Source organism: Crinia signifera, chromosome 3 (assembly GCF_055691185.1).
Source record: "Crinia signifera chromosome 3, ASM5569118v1, whole genome shotgun sequence".
Lineage (NCBI taxonomy): Eukaryota > Metazoa > Chordata > Amphibia > Anura > Myobatrachidae > Crinia > Crinia signifera.
This window is the reverse complement of record NC_139219.1, coordinates 66,354,971-66,367,045: the sequence shown is the minus strand read 5'-3', so window position 1 is coordinate 66,367,045 and position 12,075 is coordinate 66,354,971. Positions and strand designations below refer to the sequence as shown.

The window sequence follows — 12,075 nt, the reverse complement described above, 5'->3', positions numbered from 1 at the left end:
GAATCCTACCAAAAACTAGCAGTGGTGAGTGTCAGGAGGGATGGTAAGGAATAGAGAGTCTGCAGTTACGCCCTGTTTCTGACACTCACAGGTTGATAGGTAGTGTGTTCCAAAGTCACAATGGCAGCATGCAGGCAGGTCCAACGAGTTTCGGGCGCAAGCAAATGTGTTGAACCTGCCTGCATGCTGCCATCGTGACTTTGGAACACACTACCTATCAACCTGTGAGTGTCAGAAACAGGGTGTAACTGCAGACTCCCTATTCCTTACCATCCCTCCTGACACTCACTACTGCTTTTTGGTAGGATTCCATCTCTATTTTCACCAAAATACCCTAGCAATGTTTCTTTGGGCAGTACTGATTTGGAACCCAACTAAGTTCCTTAATACCTACCTGTTTTTTTAAAACCGGAACAGTCCAGATCATTTGGGGAGGCTGTAATCTCTCCCCTCCCATCTTCCTGGTGACAGTTGTCTCAGGCAACCCCCAGACAGAAGACTCCTTGGACAGGCACCCTCCAGACGGGACACTACAAGCTCCGGACTAGCAGAGTTTTATGAATGCAGCCTGTCCACTCTGGCATTGCGGGATCCTGTCCAGTTCCAGTTTTTACCTAGTCCCCTGTGTGAGTCCTGTGCTCATTGTACCCAACTCCGCTCATCAGCCAATGAAAACTTCAGCCTTTCATCACAAATGTTTTGCAGATATCTAGATTCCTTAGCAGAAATAAATGCACATACTACCATTAAAGAAAAGTGTGTGCTGTTTTTCAATCCATCTACTTATTGTTACTGAACACACTTGCATATTATAAGTGTCATTTTAAAACAAATGGATGTGATTATACAGTGCAGCAGATCTATATTGTAGTGCTGTGAGGTTTCTGATATATATATATATATATATATTCAAAATTTTATTACAAAAACACAGGTTAATTATTGCATGATAGGTTTTTTTATGTTATTATACTCATAATTTAAAAACCCATTTGTGTGTCCAAATATGTTTGTCATCCTTGTATTGTATCTATTTTTAATGTTTCAGAGCATAATGACTACTCTAACTTCAACAAGTGGCACGACAGAACTGGTAACCATCAGGAGAACTGAGTGTCTCGATGTGGATGACATCTCCAAGCTTAAAACAATTGTCACACAGCAAATATTCGGAAATGTGAACGTCACATATTTACTGTAAGTACACTAGGAGGTATTGCTCTAGAGGGGAACCTGTAATTTTCTGCAGTTGATAAGGGTGACAATAGGATATATTTAGACCTGTCTTGTTTTCTTGCTGAAATGTTGAATCTTTTTGAAAATAACATTAATGAATTTTGTGTCTAAATCAATGACTGGAAAAATACATAAGGGGGGTTTATTATGGACTCAATATATACCCTCTATCACAAGATTCAAGGTTTCTTGCAAGTCCAGGGGCCTCGTGCAGCCAGAAAGATGATGTGCTAAACAATAGCAGTGTTATTTACCTGTAAGTGGGCTAGGTGCTATTCTCAGTTGTGTGATGATTCTCTATAGAACAAATGGATAAACTCTGCCCCGATCCCGTTACCTCACCTCCATCAGTGTCACACTATACTTCCTGCATGCCCAACTCCAGCAGTCTATCTTCCTAGCTCAGTGGCCAGCACCATTATTACACCCTCTGTATCCCTGCCTTTCAAAGGAATCTCATCTAAATGCTACAGCAACCCTGATAATCACATTTGCATCTCTCCCACAAAGTTGCGCCCCTATCCTGTGTCCTCTGGAATACCAGATCTGTTTGTAACAAACTGGTCCCCACTCATGAACTTTTTATCTCCATACCTGCCTCTCCTAGCCATTACTGAAACCTGAATTACCCCCTTATACACCATTTCTCCTGCTCACATTCAAACACACCCAGCCTGGAAATCCCCATGGTGGTTTTGTGGGGTCTTTTTAGCTAGTTCTACCAATTCATACCCCCAAATCCATCACTTACATTCTCTACATCTGAGGTCCATTTATATATGCCTCTTCCAACCTGTTCATCTTTAAATAACTGTGATTTACCATCCCCCTGGCATTCCTTCCAAATTCCTCTGCAACTTGCTGGCTTCCTCACATCCTCTCTTCTGACATTCCTTCCATTAACTTAGGTGACTTCAAAACCCCAATTGATATCCCCGCAAAATCCTCTGCCTCTAAATGCCTTCATCTCACATTTTCACTTGGTGTCTCCCAGTGGAACTCCTTGTCCTCCAGTGTCAATAGGAGCTCACCTGATCTGGTCTTCACTCACCATTGTTATACTGCTCAGTTCTCCAACTCCTCATTTACCCCCTCTGACCACCATCTGCTTTCTCTTTTCTAACTTATCTCTCTCTGCTTCTCCAGCTCTACCTCCTATGGCTACCATCACTAAGCATAACATTGAGGCTATTGGCACCACTTTCCTGACCTCCCTGTTTGCTCACTTCTCTTCACTATTCTCTCTATCTCATTCCCTGAACAAGCCACTTCCCTTACCTCTATTCTTTACTCTACAAAACTATAACCCTGGCACACCAACTGCACCAGATATCTGCAGATGCGATCATGAGCTGCCGAGCCCGGTGACATGGGAGCCGGGGGCGGGCAGCTGACCGCACCGGATGTCAGCTGTCCGCTCACTTCCTTCTGAATGCCCACGCACATCTAAGGTTACCTCAGAATAACCTTAGATGTGCGTGTGCCTTCCACATCATTCGATGGTCGTCGACCATCGAATGATGTGGGTGCTCCCCCACAGCCTGTGAATGGATTTTTATGTTAATGTTGTGCGTATCGGCATTTGCAGGGCAGCTTCTGATGGACCCGCAAAGGCTGCGAACCCAATGAATCAGAATAAGGTCCTATATGTGATCCTTACTGAATTAGGCCCATAGTCTGCAATAGTGATCTGAACAGATTTACCTATTGATGAGGATAGAGGAGGTGTCAATTCACAATCGCTATCCATTGAAGGTATAACTAATAACACGCTGGTATAACACTGCTATTGATTTTAAGCTGACACTTTATTACTAGACCCTTCTTATTCTAGACACCCTAGTGTCCTAAAGGTCTGGTATTCTAATCTATACTGCGTTGCTAGGGTGATAGGGTGTTTGGCACCCCCTGCAAATTATAAATTGCACCCTCCCATACGGAAGAAAGGGACAGCATATGCCAAATGGGGTCTCACAAGGGAGGGGTGTGGCCACACCATAGTGCCCCTATTCAAATCATATAACACAGTAGCAGAATCCTATTCACATTACACCACACATAAATCTCTTGATTCATATTACACCCCATGGTAGTGCTCCTTATTCACGTTATGTCACAGAGTAGTGCTCCTTAATCATGTTACTTCACACAGGAGTGCCCCTTATAGATGTTATGCTACACAATAGTACCCCTTGTGCACAATGCCTACAGTAGAGCTCTACAACTACATTAGTAGTGTCATACATAAGTCCCACAATAGTAATGTCCCTTACACATTATGCCCACAGTAGTAGTGCCCCTTAAACATAGTGCACACAGTAGTAATAACACTCACAGTAATAGTGCCACACATAACATTCACATTAGTAGTGCCACACATAATGCTCAGAGTAGTAATGCCAAACATAGGCCCTTATTCTGGTTGGTGCGGTAATATCCACGTGCGTCTCTGCGCATGTGCAAGCGGGACGCACGGCCACATTCCGCATGAAATGTGTACACTACGAACAGGGGGTGGAGAGGGGTGTGAAGGGCTGTTTGGCCTCATTACCATATGTTTACACCCCACGTTTCATGGGCGTTCCCATGCAAACGCTGGGCGTACGTATGGTAATGTGGCCATGACGCACGTGTAGGGGGCGGACATATGACATTGCCGGATGTCAGCTGCCCGCCCAGATCCCTGCTTTTGCACGGAGAAATGCCCGTGTGGTCTGAGGTTGCGGGAGCTGCCTGGCCACTCGGTTCTGCATTCGATGGTCTGCGACCATCGAATGATGGGGGAGGTTCCCTGAGATGGAGGAGGTGTATTCATGAGAAATACACGTGCGGTCCGTTCGGACAGCTTCTTACCGCGTACGGACGGAGTGAGCGATCCGTACTAAAGGCGGGGTTTAGGACGCACGGTGCTGGCCGCATATTCGGATCCGGCCGCACCGATCAGAATAAGGGCCATAATGTCTACAGTGCTAGTGCCGCACATAACACTCACAGTAGTAGTGCCACACATAATGCTCACAGTAATAATGCCAAACATTATGTCCACAGTCATAGTGCCACAAATAACACTCACAGTGGTAGTGCCACATATAATGCTTACATTAGTTTTTCCCCATACACTTAACATGTCCACAGGAGTGGAGGGGAGAGAGAATGGAGTCCATTAATTACACTGGAAAAGCTTCTGCTTCAAGATGCCAGCACCACTGTCACAGGTGCAGCTGGGAGGAGAGAGGGAGCCAGAAGAACCCCCACGAGGGAGCAGTCGGGATTCCGACGTCGGAGGAATGACTGTCGGAATCCCGACTGTCGGGGAGCTGTCCGGCACCCAGAAGAACACCTGGAGCTGTGCTACATGCTGCCTACTCCACTGCCTGTCAGCCAGTTTGACATGCGCAGCGGCAAAGACAGATGAATAGCAGGGCAGGGAGAACTCCCCTTCAGCCTGGCTCCTCCCTGCTTTGCATACCCTTGCTGAGTATGTAGCCCCAGCTCTGTGGGTTATGTTCCAGGTCTGCAACAGAACCAATATTATTATCAATGAACCCACTCAGTGGAATTTATAATACTTGTTTTATGGTGTGGATCATGTGAATTTGTGGGATTGTCTTTGCGTTACAGTATTTGGAATGTCTTTCTGATAATATTGGTAAAAAGTGTTAAACTAAATTTTTATTGTACTATTCATCCATCGATTGTGTCCTACTGCAAACTATTATGCAACAAGTGGGTAAAAATATCTGTTTGTTTTTTAAATAGTGAAAAATCCAACTTGGCAGTGTCCATCTGTAATGAGAACAACAGTGTAATTGCCCATGCTGCTTTGCTGGACTATCCTAACTGGGATGTAGTGGACCAGGCGGCGTGGGAAGAATGGCTGCATGATAACTACGAAGACAGCGGCAAGTGCACAGTGAGTATAAACGCCGACAATCACAGATACTACGGTTCTGTGCTAACACTGCATAACATGCTCTTCTGCCACATTTATATTTAAGTGCATGTTCAGCCAGTCATGTTTGTAAGTAAAGCAAGAAAGCTCACAAATACGGGCAAAATAATTATAATAATATCTTTATTTGTCATAAAATGCACCACATGTGATGAACATTAAACGAAAATAAAATTTAACCAATACAGACAAGAACAAAAACAATGGAAGAAAAAGGTAACACTGGAGTACTAGATTGTGCATGATTCACAGTTGACACTAGGGGTGAGATTTAATAGGATGAGAGATTCAGAAAGTGAGAGATTTTGTGAGAATTCTCCAGTTTTTTTAAAGCGGCAATCATTTACACTGCAAAACCAGTTTGATTTTGAAGTGCAAATGATTGCCGCTTTAAAAAAACTGGAGAATTCTCACAAAATCTCTCACTTTCTGAATCTCTAATCCTACTAAATCTCACCCAAGGTATTTAAAGTGTGGATTGCCTTACGGGAAAAAACTCTCTCTGTATCGTTTGGTTTTACATAAGACTGAACGAAATCGCTTGCTTGAAGGGAGTAGGAAAAACAAATCACCGCTCGGTGAGAAGGGTCCCTCAAGATACTATTTGTCTTTGAGAGAAGCCGCTTCCCAAATACATGTTGTATGCTTGGTAAGGCAACCCCAATTATTTTGCTTGAGACTGACACTACCCTCTGAAGGGATGTACGGTCAGCAGCAGAGCAGGGGCCAAACCATGCCACAACACCGTAGGTAAGAACACTCTCAATGATGAATTTAAATAAAGACTCAATTTAAAAAAAAGAACACTCTCAATGACACTTGTGTAAAAATTCACTAGGGTTCTCCTACACATACCAGCCAAGCGTAGCTTCCTGAGAAAAAACATACACTGGTGGGCCTTTTTGATAACAATATTAATGTGGGTGCTCCATAAAAGGTCTTTGGACACGTTTACACTTACGAATTTAAAAGAATAAACCGTCTCCACGTGTTGACCATTTAAAACCAATGGGCAGTATGCTTTATTATGTCATTTCCTAAAATCCACAATCATTTCTTTGGTCTTATTTATGTTCAAGATCAAGCAGTTGTCCCTACTCCATGACTCCAATCTAGATACTTCCAGCCTATAATTTGACTCATCGTCATTGACGATAAGACCCAGTATAGCAATATCATCTGCAAATTTGACAATTTGAACAGAATTGGAGCGTGAAAGACAATCATGGGTGAACAGTGAGTACAATAGGGGGCTCAAAACGCACCCCTGGGGGACCCCTGTGTTGACTATCAATTCACCAGATACCTGGTCTTTCATCCTGACGACCTGTGGCCTGTTAGATAAAAAGTCCAGGATCCATCTACACATAGACTTACTTAAACCAATACTAGAAAGTTTTCAAAACCATATTGTACTGCAGGTGGGGCAGAAGTAATGTGTAGAGAGATGTAGGTTTGGGCAGGGTGTGTTCAAACTGCACAGAAAGAATATAAATGTATTTTCTCCACTTTCATAGCAACATGGTTTATTTTCTGCTGTCCTCACCATCTTTTGTAGCCTGCGTCTATCCCTCTCACTGGTGAATCCATACCAGTCTATGATGGAGGTGCTTAGTACAGACTCGACAATCGCGGAGTAGAAAAGAAGCAACAGTTCCTGAGGGATATTAAACTTCCTGAGTTGCCTCAGTAAGAACAGCCTCTGCTGAGCCTTTCTAATCATGGCTGCAGAGTTAGGCCCCCATTTTAGGTCTTGAGATCTTCAGTGGAGTGCGGTGGGGTGAGGCAGGTGAGGCACACCCTTTCCTGTCATACTAGCGTATATGCCGGAGTTTTGAATTTTTTAAATATGTCAAAAATACAAATAAAATATAAAAAATATTTTTATTATTCTAATAATTGTTATAGTCAAAACTCTGGAGTAAAAAGTCTATGGCAGGTGAGGCAGTGCCTCACCTGGCTACCTTTTCGGTACATCTCTTATCAAAACTCATCGAATCTCCAGCAGTGTATACTGCTGCATATGTGTATAATGCTGGTATGTACCCCATGGCCAGGGACTCCTCAGCCATTTACCTCACCGCACGTCCCTGGAGATCTTAAAATTAGGTCTTAGGAGATCTTTCAGCCCAAGAACTTAAAGGAATCCACTGGCGACACCACATTGTCTGCGATCATGAATGGGGGGAGAGAATGACAGTCACTTTCCTATTGAAGTCAACTACCATCTCTGCCGTTTTGAGTGGTTTAAGGGCAAGGTTGTTGCTGTCGCACCATGAATCCAGCCGGTCCATTTCCCATCTGTAGGTGGACTCGTCCCCATCGCTGATTAGACCTATGATTGTTGTATAGGAGGAAAAGCAGAGGGTAAAATAAGTCAATGGTAAAAGAAAGCAATGCCACACAATGGTTGTTGTCAGTCAATTCATGGCAGATTGATTACAAGGTCAAAGGGGGAAATCCAACTACTGCGATCAGGAAATTCGAATTTTGGTATTTAATTACAGGACACAAAATGGGACGCAGTACTTTCTATAGAAATTAACGCATCTTCATTCACGCACCTCCAGAGCTAGTCTGATGTTTTGTATAATAGGTCATTTTAGTAAGTCTCCATTTAAGCGGAATTAGGCTGTAGTTCCTCATCTTCTAAAGTTAAGGTCTTCTGCATCCAGTAATGGTATTCCGTTCTCTGCAGCAGTGGTGAGTATGTTAGGTGTGTGGAGTGTCTGTTAATGTCTGTAGTGTGTGAAGTGAATGAATAAAAGTGTGTGTGTTTGTGTGTATGTAACCCTGGTGTGTGTGTATGACCTCCTGATGTGTGAGTGACCCAATCTCCTTCCCCCTTCCCCGAGTCAGCTACTGGAAGAACTACATCTCCCAGTAGCCCTTGTGCCTGCCCAGCATCTCTGGAACCTCTCAGCAGCCCCAGGGACTACTGGAAGGCCCCTTCCCAATTAAAGGGTGTAGGGAAGACTATTGGAAGCCACGGAAACCCCTGGAGAGGTAAGTATTTTTTTAGAATGTGCTAACTGGATTCAATTAGTATCGAGAAAATCCCGGTAATCCAAAATTGGGCTTGTGGTATGCAAGTTTTCCATTGGATTCCCCCTAAGTGTTTGTCCATAAATGGAACCGGAAATTGGACTCCAAATCGTTATTGTTGTCTTAGTGATTGATTAGCGTTGTGGCAATAATGAGAAATTATAAATAATATGTCCAAGTGGTAATGTGACTACTTGTAGATGTACCCCAATATACAGTACATCTACTATACAAGCAGTCACATTTCCCACTTGGACTTGAACCTCTTGCATTGCGAGATGGGGGGTTATTCTGGTTGATTTACAAGCCTTCGCAGCCTTGTGAGTCCACCAAACCCTGCCTTGCCCTGGTTGTTTGGCAAGGGTGATTTGCACGCAGGGGTTTGCAAATGGATATTACAGAGTAATATCTATTCGCAGGGCAGGGGGAACCACCCACATCATTCGATGGTCGCCGACCATCGAAAGATGTGGAAGGTGCACGCATATAAAAGTAACTTTGAAGTCACTTACATATGTGTGCACGCTGGGACGGAAATCAGGTGACGTCAGCTGCTTGCCCCCTGCACCCGCGTCATGGCCTCATTAGCCTCGTTAGCCTCATGGCCTCATTAGCATGAGAACACCCAGCGTTCCATGAAACACTGGGCATATATTCATATATACTAATGGGGTCGCCCGCCGCCCCACACTCCCCACCGCCCCCCACCCGCTGTCCTGGGTGCATGCACCTGGCAAACAGTCTGTTCACCGTGGGTGCACGCACCCTGAGTATGCACATGCACAGAAATGCAACCATTGGTCCCCGAACCCATGCATTCTGGTTGAGAATCAACCAGAATAAGGCCCATGGTATGTTCTAGATGCAAAGTTAAAAAGTTACTTGCTTATTATTATTTTCTCCAACCTCAGAATCAGTCCCTGAGCTGAGGGGTACTGAGCATTCCTCAGACAAAATAAAACAAATACTGTATTTTCTCCCAACATTTCTGCTCCTTTCTTATTTATAACTATGGTTTCTTATATTTTCAGCCCCTGAACACTTTGTTTTTACACCTTTTTGTGGCCAGAGAGGAATGTTCCTTACAGAGCATTGAAGAGCTCATGAGGTGAGCCAACTGCACAGAACATATTGTGGCTGATCCAGGGTAGGCTGAAATGAGACACCAAATCATAGCTGCTGTTCGCATTCGTTACAAAAGCCACAACTACTACTACTACTAGCAATAAACACCTTAGCTATATTAGGCACGTGATCATTTTGCAAATAATAGTTTGTATGTACTGTACTCATTCTATGGCCAGTATTCAATGCTGCTGCTGGCGATGTGCAGCAAATCCTGTTTAGAAAATCATGCTGAAAGCAGTTCTCCATCCTAGCATTGAATACATGCGAATCGGCGAATCCCAGTGAAAACCCCCAGTGAAATACACCAGCGACTTGCAGCGAGCCTGAAACAGAGAACTGGCCGCCATTCACTGTGCGAACATTGAATAGAGTAAATCAGATTTTCAGTAAAAAAGATTCACTGCAAGGAGTGCAAACAGCCCGATTCGCCGAAAAAACGGTGAATCAGGAGCATTGAATACTGCCCTATGTTAGAACGCCCACAAGTAAAGTATCTATATAAACAAGTATGCATAGATGGCAGAATGCTGCAAATCTCCATGGGTGCCCACTTTTTTGGAGCATACAAACACCTATAGTTTTTGCATCATATGATGGTAGACAAATAGTTTCTTGGGCCGCACAGATGGTGTAGCGCTGAGGTCATGGGTTCGATTCTGACTTTTTTCCCTAGTTGTGTGGAGTTTGTATAATTTCCCTGTGCTTAAATGGGTTTCCTCTGGGTACTCCAGTTTCATCTCACAATCCAAATATATGCTGGTAGGTTAATTGGCTCCCAACAAAACTACCCCTGTGTGTCTACATACTGTATAGTAGGGAATATAAGGTCTGATTCAGTATGCTAAGCTAAGCCTAGCCTATGCGATCCATAACAATACAAATGTATTGTAAAAAACAGGATACGGTCAAAATCCACTACACCCATAGAGGGAGAAAAAAATAGTGTGCCGGCATAGCGTGGCGTGCGCAGCGAGCCCACAAGGGGGGGGGGGGCGATCCACGGCCCCCCCTTGTTGGCATTGCGGCGGTCAGGATTCCGGCGTCGGGATTTCATACTGATCCCTTAAAAAACTGTGATGCAATGTGATGTTCCGGAATGCTGGCTGCTCCCGTCCCTCTCTGCAAATGACTCTGTCTCTCAGGCTAAGGCATTTGCAGTATAGTGCAGAATGGGTGTGCACAATCCCTCTGAATCAGGCCCATAGATTGTATTTGCATCATGGCCACATAGAAAGTCACTTATAGTGTCCTAGGTGCTTAGAATTAGTATTTTTGTTGCAAGGTAATTGGTATAAGGACCCAGATGAGCGATGTGGCGTTAAGCATGGTGCAGACCACTTTATCAGACCTTCTTCTTAGCACAAGACTGGCACACAGCAACTGCATGCAACTTTTGCCATATTAGGTATGAGGCTATGGGACCCATCTGGGCGGGATTTACAGCCTAGGATCGCATTGTAATAAGCGGCCCCCTCGACAGGATGTATTATTGGGCACAGACAGGGACATCACTGCGATGTGCCCTGACACTGCCAGGGGAGCTGCTCATGCACGGTCACAATGACCGTACTGCACAGAGGCCACTTCTGGGGAGGGTTCCAGGGGAATTCTTTGCCCGGTCAGTTAGGGTCCGCTGCTGCAGATTTGTCTCCTTGAAAAGCCGAATCTGCATTCATGGAAAGGGCCACTAAATTTGCTAATTAGCAGCCGTTTCAGCGGAAATAGACATGGATTTGCAGATCCATTTTGATTGTTTCTGGAAGTAAAAAAAAAAAAAAAAAGATTGAATAGATGGAATGCCAATTCGATCTATTCTACGTGAAAACAGACTTTTCCAAGAATTGGAAATACTGACCTAGATTAAATTCTCTCCCCAAGGCATAAATGTACTTCTAAAAATGAAATGAGGTTATGTTGTTCATAACAACCAATCAGATTCTATCTACAACTTCTCTCTATTTAAAGTCTTTACATCACATTTTTATATTTGTGCCTAATCATTCCCATATACACTTAGCAGAACCCATGTGTGTACACTTAGCAGAACCCATGTGTGTACACTTAGCAGAACCCATGTGTGTACACTTAGCAGAACCCATGTGTGTACACTTAGCAGAACCCATGTGTGTACACTTAGCAGAACCCATGTGTGTACACTTAGCAGAACCCATGTGTGTACACTTAGCAGAACCCATGTGTGTACACTTAGCAGAACCCATGTGTGTACACTTAGCAGAACCCATGTGTGTACACTTAGCAGAACCCATGTGTGTACACTTAGCAGAACCCATGGGTGTACACTTAGCAGAACCCATGGGTGTACACTTAGCAGAACCCATGGGTATACACTTAGCAGAACCCATGTATGTACACTTAGCAGAACCCATGTGTATACACTTAGCAGAACCCATGTGTGTGCACTTAGCAGAACCCATGTGTGTGCACTTAGCAGAACCCATGTGTGTGCACTTAGCAGAACCCATGTGTGTGCACTTAGCAGAACCCATGTATGTACACTTAACAGAACCCATGTGTGTACACTTAACAGAACCCATGTATGTACACTTAACAGAACCCATGTATGTACACTTATCAGAACCCATGTGTATACACTTAGCAGAACCCATGTATGTACACTTAGCAGAACCCATGTGTGTACACTTAGCAGAACCCATGTGTGTACACTTAGCAGAACCCATGTGTATACACTTAGC

At 44.0% G+C, this 12,075-nt stretch overlaps 1 protein-coding gene across 4 annotated transcripts in view; it reads left to right on the top strand.

Annotated features, from left to right (window-relative positions):
- CFAP61 (cilia and flagella associated protein 61) overlaps positions 1-12,075 on the top strand; it is a 256,250-nt gene that overhangs the window by 6,924 nt on the left and 237,251 nt on the right. For all 4 annotated transcript variants that reach the window (XM_083175929.1, XM_083175928.1, XM_083175927.1 and 1 more), the window contains exons 2-4: positions 1,049-1,197; positions 4,996-5,149; positions 9,265-9,341. In XM_083175929.1, the coding sequence (XP_083032055.1) occupies positions 1,055-1,197; positions 4,996-5,149; positions 9,265-9,341 (374 nt within the window). In that variant the 5' untranslated portion in view covers positions 1,049-1,054. The remainder of the gene's footprint in view (positions 1-1,048; positions 1,198-4,995; positions 5,150-9,264; positions 9,342-12,075) is intronic.